The 23,677-nt window shown below is 42.3% G+C and overlaps 1 protein-coding gene across 2 annotated transcripts in view; it reads left to right on the forward strand.

Moving 5' to 3' along the window:
- The window catches only part of Pgls (6-phosphogluconolactonase), a 28,310-nt gene continuing 4,633 nt past the window's right edge, over positions 1–23,677 (forward strand). The window contains exons 1-4 of one of the 2 annotated variants that reach the window (XM_070100741.1): positions 1–214; positions 4,251–4,451; positions 11,510–11,635; positions 12,645–12,802. In XM_070100741.1, coding sequence (XP_069956842.1) covers positions 76–214; positions 4,251–4,451; positions 11,510–11,635; positions 12,645–12,802 — 624 coding nt within the window. In that variant the 5' untranslated portion in view covers positions 1–75. The remainder of the gene's footprint in view (positions 215–4,250; positions 4,452–11,509; positions 11,636–12,644; positions 12,803–23,677) is intronic. The other variant, XM_053793262.2, reaches the window with a different exon arrangement.

Genomic DNA, 23,677 nt, shown 5'->3' on the forward strand with positions numbered 1-23,677 from the left:
ACGGTGTAAACTGTCAGTAGCCCTTACAAACCCAACAACAAGACGGAGAAGAAAAAAAGTTTCACTTGAACAACAATGTCACCTCCTGTGTCCAAGATCGTTCGAAAAGTTGTTGAAAACGAGGAGGAAGTGATTAGAGAGCTGGGTGCTTTAATTGAAAAACTTTCCAATGAATATATTAATGAGAGAGGAAGATTCAACATTGGGTTATCTGGTGAGCTCAATTTGTTATCAGTACAATTACCGCTCCAGGGAGGTTCCTTGATGCTGATGAGGGGCTCTTGATCTAGGGAATTGGAACTGTGCTCCAATATTTTCTGAATTAAGCCTGAATGCCTTCCATACCCCACGTTCCCCCCACAGGCGCTGTATAATCCCTACGGGTTTAGCGCTCCCGATAATAATATATATACGATAAAATTATTTTGTTTCAAGAAACTAATGAACACCTCCTCAAACAGCTCCTGCCTCAGCCACCACAAGAAGTGTAAGGTTCTCTTGACACTCCGAGAACCCCAGTAGAAATAAGTTACTTTGACCTTTTTTTATGGTTATTCTACTGTATATCCCTCGTGGGTTTAGCGCTTAGTTTTGAATGCAATAATAATGATAATTGGGTTATCCTGGGTAATTTACACATTACTTGGTATGATAATTGTACTTATGTAATTGTGTATCTGTACCTAAATTAACTTATAACATCTTTCCATAGATTTTCTATTTCATACAAAGCATACAAGTGGATTTCATTTTTGACCTCTCCTTCAAAACTCTGTTCTCTCTAGGGAGGTGCCTCACTGCAGGTGAGGAAGCTCTTGATCCAAGGAACTGGACTTAGCCTTCCCTTCCATGAATCCAACGTGAATGGCTCCCAGGTGTTGTATGACCCCAATGGGTTTAGCGCTTTCCTGTGATTTAAACGAAAATTCTGAACCCTGACATATTTACTGCACGCAACTTTCTGACACTCCTACTATAATGAGAATTTTCCTTGAATTTTTTGTTTATGATCTTTGATTGGCAAAGCACATTATGTGAATAAATATATAGTATACTGACTGCTTGTTGTTTAGTCCAAGGTACATACGCATGAATTCCGAGTTCTCCTTAAAATAATTTTATGCTTAAAATATCCTAAAATAACAATTTAATAATTTGCACAATATCTGATTCTGCCATGCTATAGATAGCATTTTTAATATAATATAACTCAGTTCTGACATAGGAATAAACTAAATATTTACTGATTTTTATATAAAATGAAGTTACATACATCAGCTGTAATTTGCTTCTTTTGCCCTTACTGGATCATTACGACAAGGTCCTAAATGCACTAGAAGACAAAAAGAATGCAGATGTAATATATACAGACTTTGCAAAAGCCTTCGACAAGTGTGACCATGGCGTAATAGCGCACAAAATGCGCGCTAAAGGAATAACAGGAAAAGTCGGTCGATGGATCTATAATTTCCTCACTAACAGAACACAGAGAGTAGTCGTCAACAGAGTAAAGTCCGAGGCAGCTACGGTGAAAAGCTCTGTTCCACAAGGCACAGTACTAGCTCCCATCTTGTTCCTCATCCTCATATCCGACATAGACAAGGATGTCAGCCACAGCACCGTGGAAATTAAATCTTCATCAGAGTACAAAACAAATTCTGGCCACAAAATAGAGCGAAACACCAACGTCAAAGACCTGGGAGTGATTATGTCGGAGGATCTCAACTTCAAGGACCATAACATTGTATCAATCGCATCTGCTAGAAAAATGACAGGATGGATAATGAGAACCTTCAAAACTAGGGAGGCCAAGCCCATGATGACACTCTTCAGGTCACTTGTTCTATCTAGGCTGGAATATTGCTGCACTCTAACAGCACCTTTCAAGGCAGGTGAAATTGCCGACCTAGAAAATGTACAGAGAACTTTCACGGCGCGCATAACGGAGATAAAACACCTCAATTACTGGGAGCGCTTGAGGTTTCTAAACCTGTATTCCCTGGAACGCAGGAGGGAGAGATACATGATTATATACACCTGGAAAATCCTAGAGGGACTAGTACCGAACTTACACACGAAAATCACTCACTACGAAAGCAAAAGACTTGGCAGACGATGCACCATCCCCCCAATGAAAAGCAGGGGTGTCACTAGCACGTTAAGAGACCATGCAATAAGTGTCAGGGGCCCGAGACTGTTCAACTGCCTCCCAGCACACATAAGGGGGATTACCAACAGACCCCTGGCAGTCTTCAAGCTGGCACTGGACAAGCACCTAAAGTCAGTTCCTGATCAGCCGGGCTGTGGCTCGTACGTTGGTTTGTGTGCAGCCAGCAGCAACAGCCTGGTTGATCAGGCGCTGATCCACCAGGAGGCCTGGTCACAGACCGGGCCGCGGGGGCGTTGACCCCCGAAACTCTCTCCAGGTAAACTCCAGGTTAGGTACACACTTAGTATAATACTTCTTTTTTTACCTTCAAGGGGAATGGGAAGAGAGGGTTTGCCTTGATGAAGGCAAAGGGCTCTAGGCCTAGCATTCCTCTTCCTAGAATTAAACCTGATTGCCCCCACCCTTCTAATTCCTCAAGTGCTCTGTGATTGTTACAGGTTTAGCTCTTCCTTGTGAATGTAATGCTACCTCTTTACCCTCTATTTGGGTTTAACACTTTCCATTAATGTAATAATAACATTAACCCTTTCAGGGTTTTCGTCGTACTAGTACGTCTTACGCGTAGGGGTTTTTGACGTACTAGTACTCATAAATTCTAGCGGCCTCAAATCTAGTGGGAGAAAGCTGGTAGGCCTTCATATGAAAGAATGGGTCTATGTGGTCAGTGTGCACAGTCTAAAAAAATTCCTGAAGCACACAGTGCATAATGAGAAAAAAAAAAACTTTTACCATTTTTTTTTAATAAATCAGCGACTTTGCAGTGTATTTTCGTATGGTATTTATTGTTGTATTCTAGTTTTCTTGGTCTCATTTTATAGAATGGAAGACATATTACAGAAATTGAGATGATTTTGACTGGTTTTACAAAGAAAGGTGCCTTGAAATTGAGCTCAAAGTAGCAGAAATGTTCGATTTTTACCAAACTTCAAAAGTAAACAAATCGTGCCAAGCGTGCAATACACGTCAACTGGTGAGTCTAATATTCTTTCACAAGTGCACCAATAATATTTATACCATTTTTTACACTAATGCAGTAGTCTGCATAACAGTAAATCTTATATTTTTTGTGAAAATAAAAATTCAAAGTGGAAAGCAAAAGAATATAAGAGGGGCCTTGAGACATGACTAATGACTAGAGGAAATGTCATTTTAGTGCCAGGAATGTCTTTCTTGTTTATTCTGGACCCTATTCGGAAATTGGCATCTTTTGAAATTTGTGTGAAATTGGCAAAATTGCTAAATTCTGACCACTGTACTGGATAGTTGAATTTCATAAATGAGTGGTTTCTTGCACCCATTCGATAGAAAAAATGGAGTTCTAGCGAAATATTCATGTTTTTTGTCGACTAGTACAGTGAAATTGGCCGAAAATGGGGCTCAAAGTAGGCAAAATCGCCGATGCGTAAACATCGCCGAGACCGCTAACTTTGCGAGAGCATAATTCCGTAAGTTTTCTATCAAATTTCAAACTTTTGGTGTCTTTATGATCGGGAAAAGATTCTCTATCTTTTCATAAGGGAAAATAATTTTTTTTTTTTAAATTTGGCCGACCCTGAGAACGAGTTTCGGAGAGGGCCTGTCGACCCTCAAAGGGTTAACTAGGGTGCCTAGACATCAGTATACTGTTGGCTTTCTGATCTCAGTAATCAGAGCTAATTTTCTCTCTCTCTCACAACAAAGCTAACAATGCTCCTCCCCATCCTGTCATCATGTAAGTTGACTGATTTGAAGCCTTGCATATCAAGAGGCTTTCTGTAAAGTAATAATATAATATGTTAATCACCTTATTTGTGTGATATACCATATGCTACTTTATAGATACAAAGTGAATTTGAGTATGTGGTTAGTGAAATATATGTCCTACACTTTATGCAATCACCATTTTCCATGAAATTTCACCAATTGTGGCATTTTATATAGAAAAAATGTGGAATAAAGATTGTGGCATATGGCTTTATTTTACAGAATTGCAAATTTTGACATTGAGTGAATTGTGGACTATGGTTTGAGAATGATGAACTAGTGTACTGCCACATCTCACATTGACTAAAATCATTTACAATAATATGCAATATTTCAGGAGGGTCCATGATAAAATTTGTTTGCAGTGGCCTGCCTTCTATCAAGACCACCTGGGAAAAATGGTCACTTTTCTTCTGTGACGAGCGGCATGTGTCCTTCACAGATGACGACTCTACGTATAGACTTTACCGTGAAGGACTGGTTGGCAACACTCCCTTAACAGAGGAACAGTTTGTGATTATTAACCCTGACTTAGATGGTAATGGAGTATTTTATATTTAAAAAATAAATGTTTTTCTATGTAGTTTGAGACTTATTCACAGTATGTGTGTGATCTGTATACTAATGCAATATGTGGGTGTAATCACTATATGCTGTACTAGTACAGTATGTAGGTGTGTCATCTCCATAGATACTAGTACAGTATGTGGGTGTCATCTCCACAGATACTAGTACAGTATGTGGGTGTCTTAAATCCTAACATTAATTTACAAAAGCCAGTCAGATCATCAATTGACCATGGACTGCCCATGATATAATGGATTAGTTATAATGATAATGTTGAAGCAGTAGTAGTTTTAACTGTAAAATTAAACTGTTGCCACCAGTTCAACTAAATATCTGAATACAGTCTTTGAATACATCATGGAAATTGCTTACCCACTTTTTCAAGCCAGCAGTGTGGACAGAGAACAGGGAAAGAATCTTTTGCCATACTATCCTTATCTCAACTACTTAGACAGAATTAGAGGTAGCAAGACTGTAGATATTTCTTCTTGATAGTCTTGATATAGACCATAAGGTCTATATCAAGACTATATTTGTTTTTTCATATACAGTGGAACCCCGCCTAACGTTGGCATCACATAATGTTAAATCCGCCTAGCGATACATTTTATCGCTAAAATTTTGCCTCGCCTAGCGCTAAAAACTCACTCAACGCGATTCATCCGAGACGCGTCCATGTGCGGCCTGAGCCAGCCTCACTTGTTCCGCCGGTGGCATTGTTTACAAGCCAGCCTCCGTGGTAACATCCAAGCATACAATCGGAACATTTCGTATTATTACAGCGTTTTTAGTGATTTCACCTGCAAAATAAGTGACCATGGGCCCCAAGAAAGCTTCTAGTGCCAACCCTACAGGAATAAGGGTGAGAATTACTATGGATATGAAGAAAGAGATCATTGCTAAGTATGAAAGTGGAGTGCGTGTCTCCGAGCTGGCCAGGTTGTATAGTAAACCCCAATCAACCATCGCTACTATTGTGTCCAAGAAAACGGCAATCGAGGAAGCTGTTCTTGCCAAAGGTGCAACTTTGTTTTCGAAACAGAGATTGCAAGTGATAGAAGATGTTGAGAGACTGTTATTGGTGTGGATAAACGAAAAACAGATAGCAGGAGATAGCATCTCTCAAGCAATCATAAGTGAAAAGGCTAGGAAGTTGCATGAGGATTTAATTAGAAAAATGCCTGCAACTAGTGATGATGTGAGTGAATTTAAGGCCAGCAAAGGTTGGTTTGAGAGATTTAAGAAGCATAGTGGCATACATAGTGTGATAAGGCATGGTGAGGCTGCCAGTTCGGACCACAAAGCAGCTGAAAAATATGTGCAGGAATTCAAGGAGTACATAGACAGTGAAGGACTAAAACCTGAACAAGTGTTTAATTGTGACGAAACAGGCCTGTTTTGGAAGAAAATGCCAAGCAGGACCTACATTACTCAGGAGGAAAAGGCACTCCCAGGACATAAGCCTATGAAAGACAGGCTTACTCTGTTAATGTGTGCCACTGCTAGTGGTGATTGCAAAGTGAAGCCTTTATTGGTGTATCACTCTGAAACTCCCAGAGCGTTCAGGCAAAAGAATATCCTCAAGGCTAATTTGTGTGTGCTGTGGAGGGCAAACAGTAAGGCATGGGTCACTAGGGACTTTTTCTATGACTGGTTACACCATGCATTTGCCCCCACTGTGAAAAATTACCTAATTGAAAATAAATTAGACCTTAAGTGCCTCCTGGTGTTAGACAATGCCCCTGGTCATCCTACAGACTTGGCAGAGCGACTTTGTGGGGACATGAGCTTCATTAAGGTCAAGTTTTTGCCTCCTAATACCACTCCTCTCCTGCAGCCCATGGACCAGCAGGTCATTGCAAACTTCAAAAAACTGTACACAAAAACTCTGTTTGAAAGGTGCTTTGTAGTGACCTCAGAAACTCAATTGACTCTAAGAGCAGCTAAAAGAGGTCAATATATTTGAAATGCGTAGGGAGACACTGGTCAGAGAAATAGCAAGCATCGAACTTAAGCTAAAAGAATCCTTTAGGAGTCAGGAATCGCAGGAGGGAGAGATACATGATTATATACACCTGGAAAATTCTAGAGGGACTAGTACCGAACTTGCACATGAAAATCACTCACTACGAAAGCAAAAGACTTGGCAGACGATGCACCATCCCCCCAATGAAAAGCAGGGGTGTCACTAGCACGTTAAAGAGACCATACAATAAGTGTCAGGGGCCCGAGACTGTTCAACTGCCTCCCAGCACACATAAGGGGGATTACCAACAGACCCCTGGCAGTCTTCAAGCTGGCACTGGGCAAGCACCTAAAGTCAGTTCCTGATCAGCCAGGCTGTGGCTCGTACGTTGGTTTGCATGCAGCCAGCAGCAACAGCCTGGTTGATCAGGCTCTGATCCACCAGGAGGCCTGGTCACAGACCGGGACGCGGGGGCGTTGACCCCCGGAACTCTCTCCAGGTAAACTCCAGGTAAGAGAGTTTTGGAGAGATCACTTTAATATCCTCAATTGTGTAAACCTTATAGGTAAGGCTTGGGAGGGAGTGACTAAGAGGACCTTGAACTCTGCTTGGAAGAAACTGTGGCCAGAATGTGTAGACAAAAGGGATTTTGAAGGATTTGAGGCTAACCCTGAGAGGCGTATGCCAGTTGAGGAATCAATTGTGGCATTGGGGAAAGTCCTTGGGGTTGGAGGTTAGTGGGGTGGATGTGGAAGAGTTGGTGGAGGAGGACAATGAAGAACTAACCACTGATGAGCTGCTAGATCATCTTCAACAGCAAGAGGCCACACCTGAGGAAACTGCTTCGAAGGAGGGGAGTGAGAAATTGAAGAAGTTGCCTACTTCAAAGATTAAGGAAATCTGTGCAAAGTGGCTTGAAGTACAAACCTTTATGGATGAAAATCACCCTCAGACAGCTGTTGCAAGCCGTGTTGGCAACCTGTACACTGACAATGTTGTGAACCACTTTAGGAAAGTCATAAAGGAACGAGAGGTACAGACCTCTATGGACAGATATGTTGTGCGACAGAAGTCCAGTGACCCTGAAGCTGGTCCTAGTGGCATTAAAAGAAGAAGGGAAGTAACCCCAGAAAAGGACTTGACACCTCAAGTCCTAATGGAAGGGGATTCCCCTTCTAAACACTAAGACCAACACTCTCCCCTCCTCCCATCCCATCAATCATCACCAGATCTTCAATAAAGGTAAGTGTCATGTAACTGTGCATGTCTTCAGTTTGTGTGTATTAAAATTAATATTTCATGTGGTTAAAATTTTTTTTTTTCATACTTTTGGGTGTCTTGCACGGATTAATTTGATTTCCATTATTTCTTATGGGGAAAACTAATTCGCCTAACGATAATTTCGCCTAACATTCTCTCAGGAACGGATTAATAGCGTTATGCGAGGGTCCACTGTACCTGTATTCCCATGTTTGCTCTTATGTTTTTAATTATTTATAAGTTACTTGGATTTAGTTATTGTACACTGGTAGGTCTTGATATATATAATGTATGGAGAGCTGTCAAGTTTTTCTGGTACGAAAGTACAGTGGACCCCCGGTTAACGATTTTAATCCGTGCAAGAGGGATAATTGTTATGCGAAATAATCGTTATGTGAATGAATTTTCCCCATAAGAAATAATGGAAATAAAATTAATCCGTGCAAGACGCCCAAAAGTATGAAAAAAATTTTTTTTTACCACATGAAATGTTAATTTTAATACACACAAACTGAAAAAGGCATGCACAATTACATGACACTTACTTTTATTGAAGATCTGGTGATGATTGATGGGATGGGAGGAGGGGAGAGCATTATCTTCTTACTGTTTAGAAGGGGAATCCCCTTCCATTAGGACTTGAGGTAGTAAGTCCTTTTCTGGGGTTACTTCCCTTCTTTTTTTAATGCCACTAGGGCCAGCTTCAGAGTCACTGGACTTCTTTCGCACAAGATATCTGTCCATAGTGGCCTGTACCTCTCGTTCCTTTATGACTTGCCTAAAGTGTTTCACAACATTGTCAGTGTAATAATCACCAGCACGGCTTGCAATAGCTGTGTGAGGGTGATTTTCATCCATGAAGGTTTGCACTTCAAGCCACTTTGCACAGATTTCCTTTATCTTTGTAGTAGGCAACTTCTTCAATTTCTCTCTCCCCTCCTCTGAACCAGTTTCCCCAGGTCTGGCCTCTTGCTCTTGAAGTTGATCTATCAGCTCATCAGTGGTTAGTTCTTCATTGTCCTCCTCCACCAACTCTTCCACATCCTCCCCACTAACCTCCAACCCCAAGGACTTTCCCAATGCCACAATGGATTCCTCAACTGGCACAGGATTCTCAGGGTTAGCCTCAAACCCTTCAAAATCCCTTTTGTCTACACATTCTGGCCACAGTTTCTTCCAAGCAGAGTTCAAGGTCCTCTTAGTCACTTCCTCCCAAGCCTTACCTATAAGGTTTACACAATTGAGGATATTAAAGTGATCTCTCCAAAACTCTCTTAGAGTCAGTTGAGTTTCTGAGGTCATTACAAAGCACCTTTCAAACAGAGCTTTTGTGTACAGTTTCTTGAAGTTGGAAATAACCTGCTGGTCCATGGGCTGCAGGAGAGGAGTGGTATTAGGAGGCAAAAACTTCACCTTAATGAAGCTCATGTCCCCATAAAGTCGCTCTGCCACGTCTGTAGGATGACCAGGGGCATTGTCTAACACCAGGAGGCACTTAAGTTCTAATTTCTTTTCAGTTAGGTAATTTTTCACATTGGGGGCAAATGCATGGTGTAACCAGTTATAGAAAAATTCCCTAGTGACCCATGCCTTACTGTTTGCCCTCCACAGCACACACAAATTATCCTTGAGGACATTCTTTTGCCTGAACGCTCTGGGAGTTTCAGAGTGATACACTAATAAAGGCTTCACTTTGCAATCACCAGTAGCATTGGCACACATCAACAAAGTAAGCCTGTCTTTCATAGGCTTATGTCCTGGGAGTGCCTTTTCCTCCTGAGTAATGTAGGTCCTGCTTGGCATTTTCTTCCAGAACAGGCCTGTTTCATCACAATTAAACACTTGTTCAGGTTTCAGTCCTTCAGTTTCTATGTACTCCTTGAATTCCTGCACATATTTTTCAGCCGCTTTGTGGTCCGAACTGGCAGCCTCACCATGCCTTATCACACTATGGATGCCACTACGCTTCTTAAATCTCTCAAACCAACCTTTGCTGGCCTTAAATTCACTCACATCATCACTAGTTGCAGGCATTTTTTTAATTAAATCCTCATGCAACTTCCTAGCCTTTTCACATATGATCGCTTGAGAGATGCTATCTCCTGCTAGCTGTTTTTCATTTATCCACACCAATAAGAGTCTCTCAACATCTTCCATCACTTGCGATCTTTGTTTCGAAAACACAGTTGAACCTTTGGCAAGAACAGCTTCCTTGATTGTCTTTCTGGTGCCCACAATAGTAGCGATGGTTGATTGGGGTTTCTTGTACAGCTTGACTAGGTCGGCTATATGCACTCCACTTTCATACTTATCAATTATCTCTTTCTTCATTTCTATAGTAATTCTTACCCTTTGAGGTGTAGGGTTGGCACTAGAAGCTTTCTTGGGGCCCATGGTCACTTATTTTCCAGAAACAGCACCGAAAATACTGTAATAATACGAAATATTCCGAGTGTATGCTTGGATGTTACCGCGGAGGCTGGCTGGTAAACAATGGGACGGGCGGCACATGTGAGGCTGGCTGAGGGCACATTGGACGCGTCTCGGACGAAAATCGGTGAGCGGGTTTTTAATCGGTATGCGCGGCAAAAATTTTGCGATAAAAGTACAGTGGACCCCCGGTTAACGATTTTAATCCGTGCAAGAGGGATAATTGTTATGCGAAATAATCGTTATGCGAATGAATTTTCCCCATAAGAAATAATGGAAATAAAATTAATCCGTGCAAGACGCCCAAAAGTATGAAAAAATTTTTTTTTTACCACATGAAATGTTAATTTTAATACACACAAACTGAAAAAGGCATGCACAATTACATGACACTTACTTTTATTGAAGATCTGGTGATGATTGATGGGATGGGAGGAGGGGAGAGCATTATCTTCTTACTGTTTAGAAGGGGAATCCCCTTCCATTACGACTTGAGGTAGCAAGTCCTTTTCCGGGGTTACTTCCCTTCTTCTTTTAATGCCACTAGGACCAGCTTGAGAGTCACTGGACCTCTGTCGCACAACAAATCTGTCCATAGAGCTCTGTACCTCCCGTTCCTTTACGATTTGTCTAAAATGGGCCACAACATTGTCATTGAAATAGTCACCAGCACGGCTTGCAACAGCTGTGTCAGGGTGATTTTCATCTATAAAGGTTTGCAGTTCAACCCACTGTGCACACATTTCCTTAATCTTTGAAGTAGGCACAATGGATTCCACAACTGGCATAGGCTTCTCAGGGTTAGCCCCAAACCCTTCAAAATCTTTCTTAATTTCCATACTAATTCTCACCCTTTTTACCACAGGGTTGGCACTAGAAGCTTTCTTGGGGCCCATGGTCACTTATTTTCCAGAAACAGCACCGAAAACACTGTAATAATACGAAATATTCCGAGTGTATGCTTGGATGTTACCGCGGAGGCTGGCTGGTAAACAATGGGACGGGCGGCACATGTGAGGGCACATTGGACGCGTCTCGGACGAAAATCGGTGAGCGGGTTTTTAATCGGTATGCGCGGCAAAAATTTTGCGATAAAAGTAAGCGGTATGCGGAAAAATCGCTATGTGATGCCATCGTTATGCGGGGGTCCACTGTAATCGGTATGCGGAAAAATTGCTATGTGATGCCATCGTTATGCGGGGGTCCACTGTATACAGTATATGTATTGACGAAAAGATAAAGGTGGAAAATTTGCTTTATTGTGATATTTTGCTGTACACAGCTTTATCAGAAAGCTCTACACAGAATAAAACAGTGTACAGTGTTGTATAGTGAATGCTGTTAAGAATTTCAGAAACGTGTATTTATTGCAGTGGCAGCTGCAGCTAAAGACTATGAGGAAAAGTTACGAGGCAGCTTCCCAGATTCTGAATGGCCATCATTTGACCTTCTGTTGCTTGGCATGGGACCAGATGGACATACTGCATCACTTTTCCCAGGTAAAACTTTCAAGGGAGTTTTCCTTGATATTAGTGAAGGTCTCCTGTTCGAAGGAATTGGAAATATCCTCCCCTTTGTGGGATCAAAACAGATTACTCCCCATTTCTAAGGTAGTGTTTAATCCCTACAGGTTTAGAGCTTTGTTATGATTGTTGTAATTATGATATTCTTTATTAAAGTAGAATGTGTATGGATAATGTTACTAAGCAACATTAAAATCTGCTTACCTTTTACTGCATTAAATGCTCTGTGACATTCATGATATTCCTTTCCTTTCTAAACACACATTAGCTACATATATGCCTACACTCCCATTGAAAGGGTCCCAGTCCCTGGACCCATTATGTTCATGTGTATTTTTTTTTTTTTTTAACTGTTGCCAGTAGGATGGGTATGGAGTGGACAGTGAAAAATGTGTGTGTAGAGGGTTGTGGAGGGTGAAAAGGGTTTAGGAGATTATGCAAAGACCATGATTGGAGATCAAATGACACATTGCATCTGGTAGCTTCACATTGAGGGCATATGTTTATGGCAGTGAGCCCCTCAAGGAAGGTTCCTTGATGTTGGTGAGGGGCTCTTGATTTATGGAATTGGATCTGTGCTCCAGTTCCCCGAATTAAGCCTGAATGCCTTCCACATCCCCCCCCCAGGCGCTGTATAATCCTCCGGGTTTAGCGCTTCCCCCTTGATTATAATAATAATAATATGGCAGTGAGCATGCTTCTGTTGGTAGATATAGGTTTCTTTGGTTGATCTACCACCTTTTTAGATCTTGTTTATCCACATATACTGCTGTTTACCCTCATGTATGCCCTCAATTCGTGGTGAACGGTTAATTCCGATAATTTGTAGAGCTTATACACGTGCTTTTGCTAGTGTATATTGTAAATTTAAGCCATATTAATATTATTTGTCATTGATATGCCTAAGGCTACAGAGGTACAATATGGTATTACAAAATATTGAGAAATTAGATTTACATTATTTATTTTTGCTTGTGTTTTATAGGTCATGAGCTGCTTGAAGAGAAGAGCATCTGGATAGCTGCAATCAGTGACTCCCCAAAGCCCCCTCCATGTCGTGTGACTATGACTTTCCCTGTGATAAATAATGCCAAGTGTTGTGTATTTGCAATGGCTGGACAAGGAAAGGCTGATATGGTGAAGGTGGGAATTATGTATCCTTTCTAATTTGTGCAAAAATAAAATACACATGAATACTTGAGACATTTATTGGATATGCTTTACCACTGGTAATTTTCTTCCATTATAGTACAGACAGCTAAAAACATGGTATATATTGTACACAGAGGTCAAGTGCAACCCAGAAAGACAGGTACAGTATTGGTTAAGTCACTATTTAAGAGACAAGTGGGAAAGGCCATATGCTGCATGAGCAAGAAGGGCTGGATTTTATAAGGACATGCCAGGGGTAAACGAAAATGGGGAGCCTTTAATTGAGCTATGTGTAGAAAGAGGTTTGGTAATAATACATATTTTTTGAAGAAGAGGATAAATAAATATACAAGGTATGATATAGCACGTAATGAAAGTAGTTTGTTAGATTATGTATTGGTGGATAAAAGGTTGATGGGTAGGCTCCAGGATGTACATGTTTATAGAGGGGCAACTGATCTATCGGATCATTATTTAGTTGTAGCTACAGTTAAAGTAAGAGGTAGATGGGAAAAGAGGAAGGTGGCAACAACAAGCAAGAGGGAGGTGAAAGTGTATAAACTAAGGGAGGAGGAAGTTAGGGTGAGATATAAGCAACTATTGGCAGAAAGTTGGGCTGGTGCAAGTATGAGTAGGGAGGGGGTTGAAGAGGGTTGGAATAGTTTTAAAAATGCAATATTAGAATGTGGGGCAGAAGTTTGTGGTTATAGGAGGGTGGGTGCAGGAGGAAAGAGGAGTAATTGGTGGAATGATGAAGTAAAGGGTGTGATAAAAGAGAAAAAGTTAACTTTGAGAGGTTTTTACAAAGCAGAAGTGTTATAAGAAGAGTAGAGTATATGAAGAGTAAAAGAAAGGGGAAAAGAGTGGTGAGAGAGTGCAAAAGGAGAGCAGATGATAGAGTGGGAGAGGCACTGTCAAGAAATTTTAATGAAAATAAGAAAAAATTTTGGGGTGAGTTAAAGAAGTTAAGAAAGCCTAGAGAACAAATGGATTTGTCAGTTAAACACAGAGTAGGGGAGTTAGTAGATGGGGAGATGGAGGTTTTGGGTAGATGGCGAGAATATTTTGAGGAACTTTTAAATGTCGACGAAGAAAGGGAAGCGCTAATTTCATGCACAGACCAGGGAGGTATACCATCTTTTAGGAGTGAAGAAGAACAGGATGTGAGTGTGGGGGAGGTGCGTGAGGCATTATGTAGAATGAAAGGGGGTAAAGCATCTGGAACTGATGGGATCATGACAGAAATGTTAAAATCCGGGGGTTGGGGATATAGTGTTGGAGTGGTTGGTATTTTTGTTTAATAAATGTATGAAAGAGGGGAAGGTACCTAGGGATTGGCAGAGAGCATGTATAGTCCCTTTATATAAAGGGAAGGAGGACAAAAAGAGATTGTAAAAATTATAGAGGAATAAGTTTACTGAGTATACCAGGAAAAGTCTACAGTAGGGTTATAATTGAAAGAATTAGAGGTAAGACAGAATGTAGGATTGCGGATGAGCAAGGAGGTTTCAGAGTGGGTAGGGGATGTGTAGATCAAGTGTTTACATTGAAGCATATATGTGAACAGTATTTAGATAAAGGTAGGGAAGTTTTTATTGCATTTATGGATTTAGAAAAGGCATATGATAGTGGATAGGGGAGCAATGTGGCAGATGTTGCAAGTATATGGAATAGGTGGCAAGTTACTAAATGCTGTAAAGAGTTTTTATGAGGATAGTGAGGCTCAGGTTAGGATGTGTAGAAGAGAGGGAGACTACTTCCCAGTAAAAGTAGGTCTTAGACAGGGATGTGTAATGTCACCATGGTTGTTTAATATATTTATAGATGGGGTTGTAAAAGAAGTAAATGCTAGGGTGTTCAGGAGAGGGGTGGAATTAAATTATGGGGAATTAAATACAAAATGGGAATTGACAGTTGCTTTTTGCTGATGATACTGTGCTTATGGGAGATTCTAAAGAAAAATTTCAAAGGTTAGTGGATGAGTTTGGGAATGTGTGTAAAGGTAGAAAGTTGAAAGTGAACATAGAAAAGAGTAAGGTGATGAGGGTATCAAATGATTTAGATAAAGAAAAATTGGATATCAAATTGGGGAGGAGGAGTATGGAAGAAGTGAATGTTTTCAGATACTTGGGAGTCGATGTGTCGGCGGATGGATTTATGAACGATGAGGTTAATCATAGAATTGATGAGGGAAAAAAGGTGAGTGGTGCGTTGAGGTATATGTGGAGACAAAAAACGTTATCTGTGGAGGCAAAGAAGGGAATGTATGAAAGTATAGTAATACCAACACTCTTATGTGGGTGTGAAGCTTGTGTTGTGAATGCAGCAGCGAGGCGGTGGTTGGAGGCATTGGAGATGTCCTGTCTAAGGGCAATGTGCGGTGTAAATATTATGCAGAAAATTCGGAGTATGGAAATTAGGAGGTGTGGAGTTACTGAAAGTATTAAGAAGGCTGAAGAGGGGTTGTTGAGGTGGTTTGGTCATTTAGAGAGAATGGATCAAAGTAGAATGACATGGAGAGTGTATAAATCTGTAGGGGAAGGAAGGCGGGGTAGGGGTTGTCCTCGAAAAGGTTGGAAGGAAGGGGTAAGGGAGGTTTAGTGGGTGAGGGGCTTGGACTTACAGCAGGTGTGCATAAGCGTGTTCGATAGGAGTGAATGGAGACGAATGGCATTTGGGACCTGACAATCTGTTGGAGTGTGAGCAGGGTAATATTTAGTGAAGGGATTCAGGGAAACCGGTTATTTTTATATAGCTGGACTTGAGTCCTGGAAATGGAGGTACAATGCCTGTACTCTAAAGGAGGGGTTTCGGGATATTAGCAGTTTGGAGGGATATGTTGTGTATCTTTATACGTATATGCTTCTGAACTGTTGTGTTCTGAGCACCTCTACAAAAACAGTGATTATGTGTGAGTGAGGTGAAAGTGTTAAATGATGATGAAAGTATTTTCTTTATGGGGATTTTCTTTCTTTTTGGGTCACCCTGCCTTGGTGAAAGACGGCCAACTTGTTAAAAAAAAAAAAATGCCTAGCATGGGCCAGTAGGCCATTATGTCACCTGATGACAGTGTTATGGTTGAGTAGGATCATTTTTATTAGAATTTTGAAGATGCTAAAGCTCCCTGAGTTTTTTTTTTGTTTGAGTGTTTGAAGTCAAAATCATTGAGGCTTCCAGGCACTGACATGTAAATAAATTACTCTCTTAATTTTCCAGTGCCCACTAGAAAACTGTTTATAATAGTGGGAAAGGGAGCAAGGGGCTAGTAACCCCTTCTCTTTTATAAATTACTGAATTTAAACAAAAACTTTTGTTTTTCTCTTTGAATCACCCTGCCTTGGTGGGATAAGACTAGTTCATTGGGTAAAAAAAATAGTGGGAAGGAGTGCTAATACAGTAAGCAGGTTTAGTAAGAGACAGGTGGAGTTCCATGCCAGCCTCCTAATCTTGTCACTAGCCAACCATATCCCTTCATCCCATTTCCTTTCCTGCCACCATCCAGTAATAGATATGGATAACTGCCAACAAACAGAAGATAAATAATAAATCTACATTACTTTAAAAAGCTATACCAAACAAATGTGTTTGGAAGTGAATAGGGTCTACCTAGCATGGGCCAATGGGTTTGCTGCAGTACACCTCTATGCTTATGTAATTGTTGGGTGTAAGTAGGACTTGCCAAGCATGGGCTATTAGATCTACTGCACTACTCCTTTCTTATTTACTGGTAATGATTGGGTTCACTTATTATTATAATCAAAAAGAAGCGTTGAACCCACAAGTCATACAGCGACTGGGTTCAAGCACGACTTGCCTAGCATGACCAGTAGTGCTACTGTAGTGTTCATCTATTTTGTGCATTTATGCATTAATTCCTTCTCATTTGTTTTTGACAAATTGCCTGTCTGGTATACTCATAAATTTTTCATACAATACATAATGTGGATAATTTTCTCCTATTTTTTAATTTTAGATTTTATTCTTCTTAGCTTTTTTTTTTTTTAACCAAAATTACTTTCTTTTATTTTAAATGACCATTTGGTGAAAGTGGGGTAAACCCATATCTTTTGGTGAACATTAGTCAAGAAATGTGAAATTTGCATCTCAGAATGAATCTTTATGAATTTACTTTATTCTCCATCAGCAACGAACACATTTGTCACATAAAATGAGGGACCCTTGGTACTTTGTTTTTAGCTCTTTGCCACCAGTGTCAAAACATCTTCATTAACCCTTAAATGGTCCAAACGTATATATACGTTTTTTCAACATTTGAAAGTATGTAAAAAAATGTAGATCTTCTTTCTTGTTTTACATTTGAAAATGTGTAAAAAAACTTTTATCTACATTTTTTTTTGTTATATTTGAAAATATGTAAAAAAAAAAGTAGATCTACTTTTGGAGCACTTCGGATTTGAACGTCGATCTGTTTGAACCGTTTAAGGGTTAAATAGCTTGGCTGTGCATGTGTCTTACTCCTAATATGTCAGCATATGCATCCTTGCACATGTACACTTTCTAATTTAAGATGCCTAGTCTCTGACTGGGCACCTATGATGGTGATTCCAGAACCATTAACAGATCCATTATAATCTCTCACAGATGTAGTATTAAGAGTGTACACTGTAGAGTAATGGAGGATTTAATAGGAAAATGTGCATCCTAAACATTTCTCCATGCTATGTTCGGGTTTCTACTACTGGGTATTGTTCAGCAACGTTTACTTGTAGTTTCCCCAGTTTTTTTTTTAGTTTTTTCTTGTAAATAATAAGTACCTAACAGTCAGCAGTATCTTAAAAGAAAAAATTTAAATGATTCTGCTCTTCATTTGTGTATCACAAAAATGAAACCCAGCTATATGCAGGTTCCATGAACTGTCATGAGAATAGCAATTTGTCTGTTGACTTTCTATAACAGTACGACCTCTTCAAGGGGGGCTCCTTGGCGTGGTGAAGAGGCTCTTGGTCTGAGGAATTAGACCTGTCAGTCTCCTTCCTCAGACCGAACCTAATTACCCCCCAATCCCCCATTCCCTATCCCATCCTCCCCTTTTCCTTTCCTCCTCCTCATCCCCACCCCTCCCTTTTGCCCTTCATTTTTGGCCTTTGGGAATTTTTTTTTTCTTTCCCACAGGCACGCTAGTTCCTAAGTAGGGGAAAGGGTACCGGGGTCCATCCTATCCGTTGAGGTTCTTGGCGGTGGCGTAGTTTGCCGTGGAATCTGGATTGCCTGGGGATTTCCCAATCCCTCTCCGGTATCCCTGAGGGTGGCTTTGGGTGTGTCTCGGGCGACGGGTGTATCTCTGGAAGCCACATTTCGGATTCCGGGGGTGGTGGCCGAAGGAGGTATGCTTTGTGGCGGATTTCTGGCCGCCCTCTCTTTTGTCCACCGAGGTAGCTCGGCAGATGTGAGGTTGCTATCCCGGATTGCCGGTTTACTGGCATGATGGGTAGGGTATGGCACGGGTTCCATACTGCATCTCCGCTACTTGCAGTGCTGAGGTCCTCTTGGGCGCGGAGGGAGATTTCTGGCCCTTTCATTCCTCCTAGGAACTATCCCTCCCCCGGTCCCCCCTTTTTTTATTCTTTTTTTTTTATTTTTATTTTCTTTTCTTCTTTCTTTTTTTTTCTTAAAAATAAAAAGAAAGAAGTAACCTAATCATGGCAGCCCTAGTCCATGAACCTGCTACCCCCGGGCCCCTTCTTGATACCGCACCCCGTTCTGACCCCGCCTCGTCTTTGGACCACTCTTCGGACACTCCTCATGCCTCTGTACCTCTTGCCGGTGCTGTTTCCTCACCCGCTTCAGGTACTGAGGCCTCGACTGACTCCTTCGATTTATCTGACCTTCGCTCTCCTCTGACTATGCTTCCGGCCTCTCCCTCTACGGTGCGGCAATTTTCGAATCGCCGGCCCGTTCCACGTCGGACCACCTCTGGTCCCACGCCTAAACGCCAACGACAATTACCTGCTGATGATACTTCTCCACCTTCTTGTTCTTCTCAGAAAAGATCGACACGTCCTTCACTACCTTTCCACGCTCAGTTTCAGACTGCACAATGGACTAAATTCTTCACTTTACGACCGACTTCCTCTACTGCCTATCTTTCTGACCACAGTATTGGCAAGGCACTCCTACGCCATGTTGGTAAAGATATTTCTTTTCATGCTCTTAAGAGCGGTACGCGCATCATCACCGTACAGAATGCTACCAGGCTCATGAGCTTTCTCGTCTTTCCCATATCGATACTGTTCCTGTCACTATTGAAAAACATCATTCCCTCAATTCTTGTAGTGGTACCGTCATTCTGCCCTATACCATAGTTCAACAAAATTTCCAGACATGTGGCACTGACATTCTTGAACAGCTGGAACTCCAAGATCTCCTAATCCTCAAGGTTGACACTTATGTTCTTCCCGCCCACGGGAGGAGACGATACCCTAGCAATGTGGCTCGTTTAACTTTTGACAGCCGTGAACTCCCATCCTCAGTTTATGTAGCAGGACATCGGTTACAAGTTCGAAAGGTGATCCCTACACCGCAACAGTGTAGAAATTGCTGGCGATTTGGCCATCCAGCGAAATACAGTGGACCCCCGCATAGCGACTTTAATCCGTGCAAGAGGGCTCATTGTTATGCGAAATGATAGGTATGCGAATGAATTTTCCCCATAAGAAATAATGGAAATCAAATTAATCCGTGCAAGACACCCAAAAGTATGAAAAAAAAAATTTTACCACATGAAATATACATTTTCCTACACACAAAGAGAAGGATACATGCACAATAGTAGAGTAGTACATGCACAATATATATTGTGCATGTACTACTCTACTAAATGAAGAATAAATGACACTTACCTTTATTGAAGATGCAGCAATGACTGATGAGACACTGTGTCCTGGGAGTGCCTTTTCCTCCTGAGTACTGTAGGTCCTGTTTGGCATTTTCTTCCAGAACAGGCCTTATCACACTGTGTATGCCACTACGATTCTTAAATCTCTCAAACCAACCTTTGCTGGCTTTAAATTCACCAATATGAGCACTAGTTCCAGGCATTTTTCCCTGTTCACCTGGGTGCTAGTCGACTGGTGTGGGTTGCATCCTGGGAGACAAGATTAAGGACTCCAATGGAAATAAGTTAGACAGTCTTCGATGACACTGACTTTTTTGGGTTATCCTGGGTGGCAAATCCTCTGGGGTTAATTGTTTCTTGGTATTCTCAATAAGCCACACCAACAACGGTGCTACAGCAGCAGCAGCAGCACCTGACAGTGCTACAGCAGCAGCAGCAGCTGACAGTGCTACAGCAGCAGCAGACGATGCTACAGCAGCAGCAGACGATGCTACAGCAGCAGCTGACGGTGGTACAGCAGCAGCAGCAGCAGACGATGCTACAGCAGCAGCAGACGGTACTACAGCAGCAGCAGCAGCTGATGGTGGTACAGCAGCAGCAGCAGCTGACAGTGCTACAGCAGCAGACGGTACTACAGCAGCAGCTGACGGTGGTACAGCAGCAGCAGCAGCTGACAGTGCAGCAGCAGCAGCAGCAGCTGACGGTGGTACAGCAGCAGCAGCAGCTGACAGTGCAGCAGCAGCAGCAGCAGCTGACGGTGGTACAGCAGCAGCAGCAGCTGTACCACCAATAGTAGCGATGGTTGATTGGGGTTTATTATACAACCTGGCCAGCTCGGAGACACGCACTCCACTTTCATACTTATCAATGATCTTTTTCTTCATCTCTATAGTAATTCTCACCCTTATTGCTGTAGGGTTGGCACTAGAAGCTTTCTTGGGGCCCATGGTCACTTATTTTGCAGATAAAATCACCAAAAACACTGTAATAATACGAAATGTTCCGATTGTATGCTTGGATGTTACCGCGGAGGCTGGCTGGTAAACAATGCCACCGGTGGCACATGTGAGGCTGGCTAAGGGCGCACATTGGACGCGTCTCGGACGAAGAGCGGTGAGCGGGTTTTTGAGCGGTATGCGAGGCAAAAGTTTTGCGATAAAAGCGAGCGGTATGCGGATTGAACGTTATGTGATGCCGACGGTATGCGGGGGTCCACTGTATTGCAGATTTATCACCGAATGCCCAGTCTGTGGTGCCGATGACCATTCTAATATGTCTTGCAATCGACCTCCCTCTTGCCTTAATTGTCATGAGGCTCACCCTTCGTACTCTCACCGTTGTCAAGTCTACTTAAACGAGCGGGAAATCCGTTACCTCAAAGAGGCGGAAGGTCTCCCTTATGCCATGGCAGTTTCTCATCTCCGCCTCCAAGGGAGACTACCTCGTGTTTCTTATTCCCATGTTTCAAAACGTCCCCCCACTTCTGGGATCCCATCTTCTGCAACCACCTCTATGGTTACCTCTCCCATAGTCACTCCTGTATCTAATTATTTTGCTGTCCTAGGCTCAGACGTCCCTACTTCAACGCCTCAGTCTGATCTCGCTTCTTCGTGTTCTCCCTCACAAGCCTCAGTAGCGATGAGATCTCATATGACACCTCCTCCTAATCGTCCCTCTACTTCTCAAAAGTCAAAAAAAGGTCCGTTAACACCTCCTACCCATCTTCCACCTCCTCATTTTACCTTCCCTGTCTCTGTACCTGGTTCTTCCCCTCTCACTGGCTCTGTTACAAGTGTAGAGGTTCACCCTCCTCCTCATACTGTACCTTCCTCCCCTGTTCCCTCCCAAGTTTCTTCCTCTTCTGCCACCTCCCAGGTTTCTGCCTCTTCTGTCCCCTTCCACGCTTCTCCAGTTCCCTCCACCCTTTCGCCCCCATCCCTACCTTGGTACAGCCCATTACAGTTCCAATCTTTCCTCATCCTCCCCCTACCATTTCCAGTATTGTCTCCCATACGACGTCTCTGAATTCAGAAACACTTGAAGCAATCTCTGAATATATTGCAGAGACCAAACCATCAATGGACACTGATCCACCCTCCGTTCCTTCTCTCTCCTCTGCTCCATCTGCGCAACTCCTTTCTTCACAGCGCACCATTCCTTCGCTGCTTGAACGTTTTCCACTGCCTCCGCATGTGGACTTTTCTAACCCCTCTAGTCCATAGGAACCCTTACCTGCGGATTTCAGGTATCTTTATCATTGCCAATCATGGCCTATTTACAGTGGAATATACGCGGCCTCAGGGGTAATTGGGGTGAGCTTCAGATGTTACTCTCCCAGTTTTTCCCTGTTGGTGTTTGCTTACAGGAACCAAAATTACACTCTGCTGTTATCTCTCCCATCTCAGGCTATAATTTATTGTATTCTTCAGATCCTTTTCCTGATGGGACCTTTAATGAAAGTGCCCTTCTTCTACGCACTGATATTCTGTACCATCAGCTATTTGAAGATTGAGACACTTATGCAGCATATGGGAATCTTTATTCAGGAAACGTTTCGCCACACAGTGGCTTCATCAGTCCAATACAAAGAGGAAGGCGTAAGGAGAGGAGGAGAATGAGGTAATCAGTCCCTCAGCCTGGAGTCGATGTGTTCAGTCCATCAAGATTGATGGACTGAACACATCGACTCCAGGCTGAGGGACTGATTACCTCATTCTCCTCCTCTCCTTACGCCTTCCTCTTTGTATTGGACTGATGAAGCCACTGTGTGGCGAAACGTTTCCTGAATAAAGATTCCCATATGCTGCATAAGTGTCTCAATCTTCAACTTGTCGGTTTTTCAAACCATTCATCACATCAGCTATTTGTTCGTACTTCGCTGCATTACACAGCAGCCCGCATCCACTTGCATAGGTGGTATACGCTCTGTTCTTTATATCTCTCTCCTTCTCGGGCATTATCTATTCCAGATATTGCCTTTCTTGTTACGTCATTACCGCCACCAATTCTGTTACTTTGCGATTTTAATGCCCACCATTTCCTCTGGGGGGGTCTTACTGTGATTCCCGTGGCATTCAGTTAGAGGCTTTTCTTGCCACCCACCCCCTCCATGTTTTAAATACAGGTACTCACACCCATTTTGATCCTCGGACTCACAATCTCTCTTGCATCGATATCTCAGTCTGCTCTTCCTCCGCCGCATTAGACTTCACTTGGTCTGTTCTCCCGGACTTACATGACAGCGATCATTTCCCAATCATTCTTACTTCCCCTCCATATTCACCACCTCTTCGCATCCCATGCTGGCAATTTGATCAGGCAAATTGGAACCTTTACTCACACCTAACTGTTTTTAGAGAGGTTCCTTCTTCGTCCTCCATCGATGAGCTTTTACACCTCTTCTCGTCCTCTGTTTTAACCGCAGCTTCTAATTGTATACCCCAAACTTCGGGCAGGCATTCTCAGAAATGTGTGCCTTGGTGGTCTCCTGCTTGTGCTCGTGCAGTACGTTTGAAACGCGCTGCATGGGGCAGGTACCGGTACAATAGAACCACAGAGAGACTTCTTGATTTTAAGCAGAAGCGTGCGATCGCTCGCTGTGTCATCCGTGACGCTAAACGCACTTGCTGGCGAGATTATGTCTCCACCATCACCTCTGCTTCCTCTATGAGTGCAGTCTGGAAAAAAGTACGAAAACTGAGTGGTAAATATTCTCCTGACCCGGCTCCTGTTCTGCGGGTGGCCGGTGTTTATATAGCAAACCCACTAGATGTTGCCAATGAAATTGGCAATCATCTGGTCCGTATTTCTCAGGGACTCCATCTATGCCCCTCATTTCTTTCCTCAAAGTCTGCCAGAGAGTTAGCACCCTTGGACTTTTCTTCTCTCAGAGAAGAACAGTATAATGTGCCTTTTACACTTCAAGAACTGGAGGCAACACTCTCAGCTTGCCGATCATTGGCAGCTAGGCCCGACGACATTCGTATTCATATGCTACAGCATTTACATCA

This window comes from Cherax quadricarinatus, chromosome 74, assembly GCF_038502225.1.
Source record: "Cherax quadricarinatus isolate ZL_2023a chromosome 74, ASM3850222v1, whole genome shotgun sequence".
NCBI lineage: Eukaryota > Metazoa > Arthropoda > Malacostraca > Decapoda > Parastacidae > Cherax > Cherax quadricarinatus.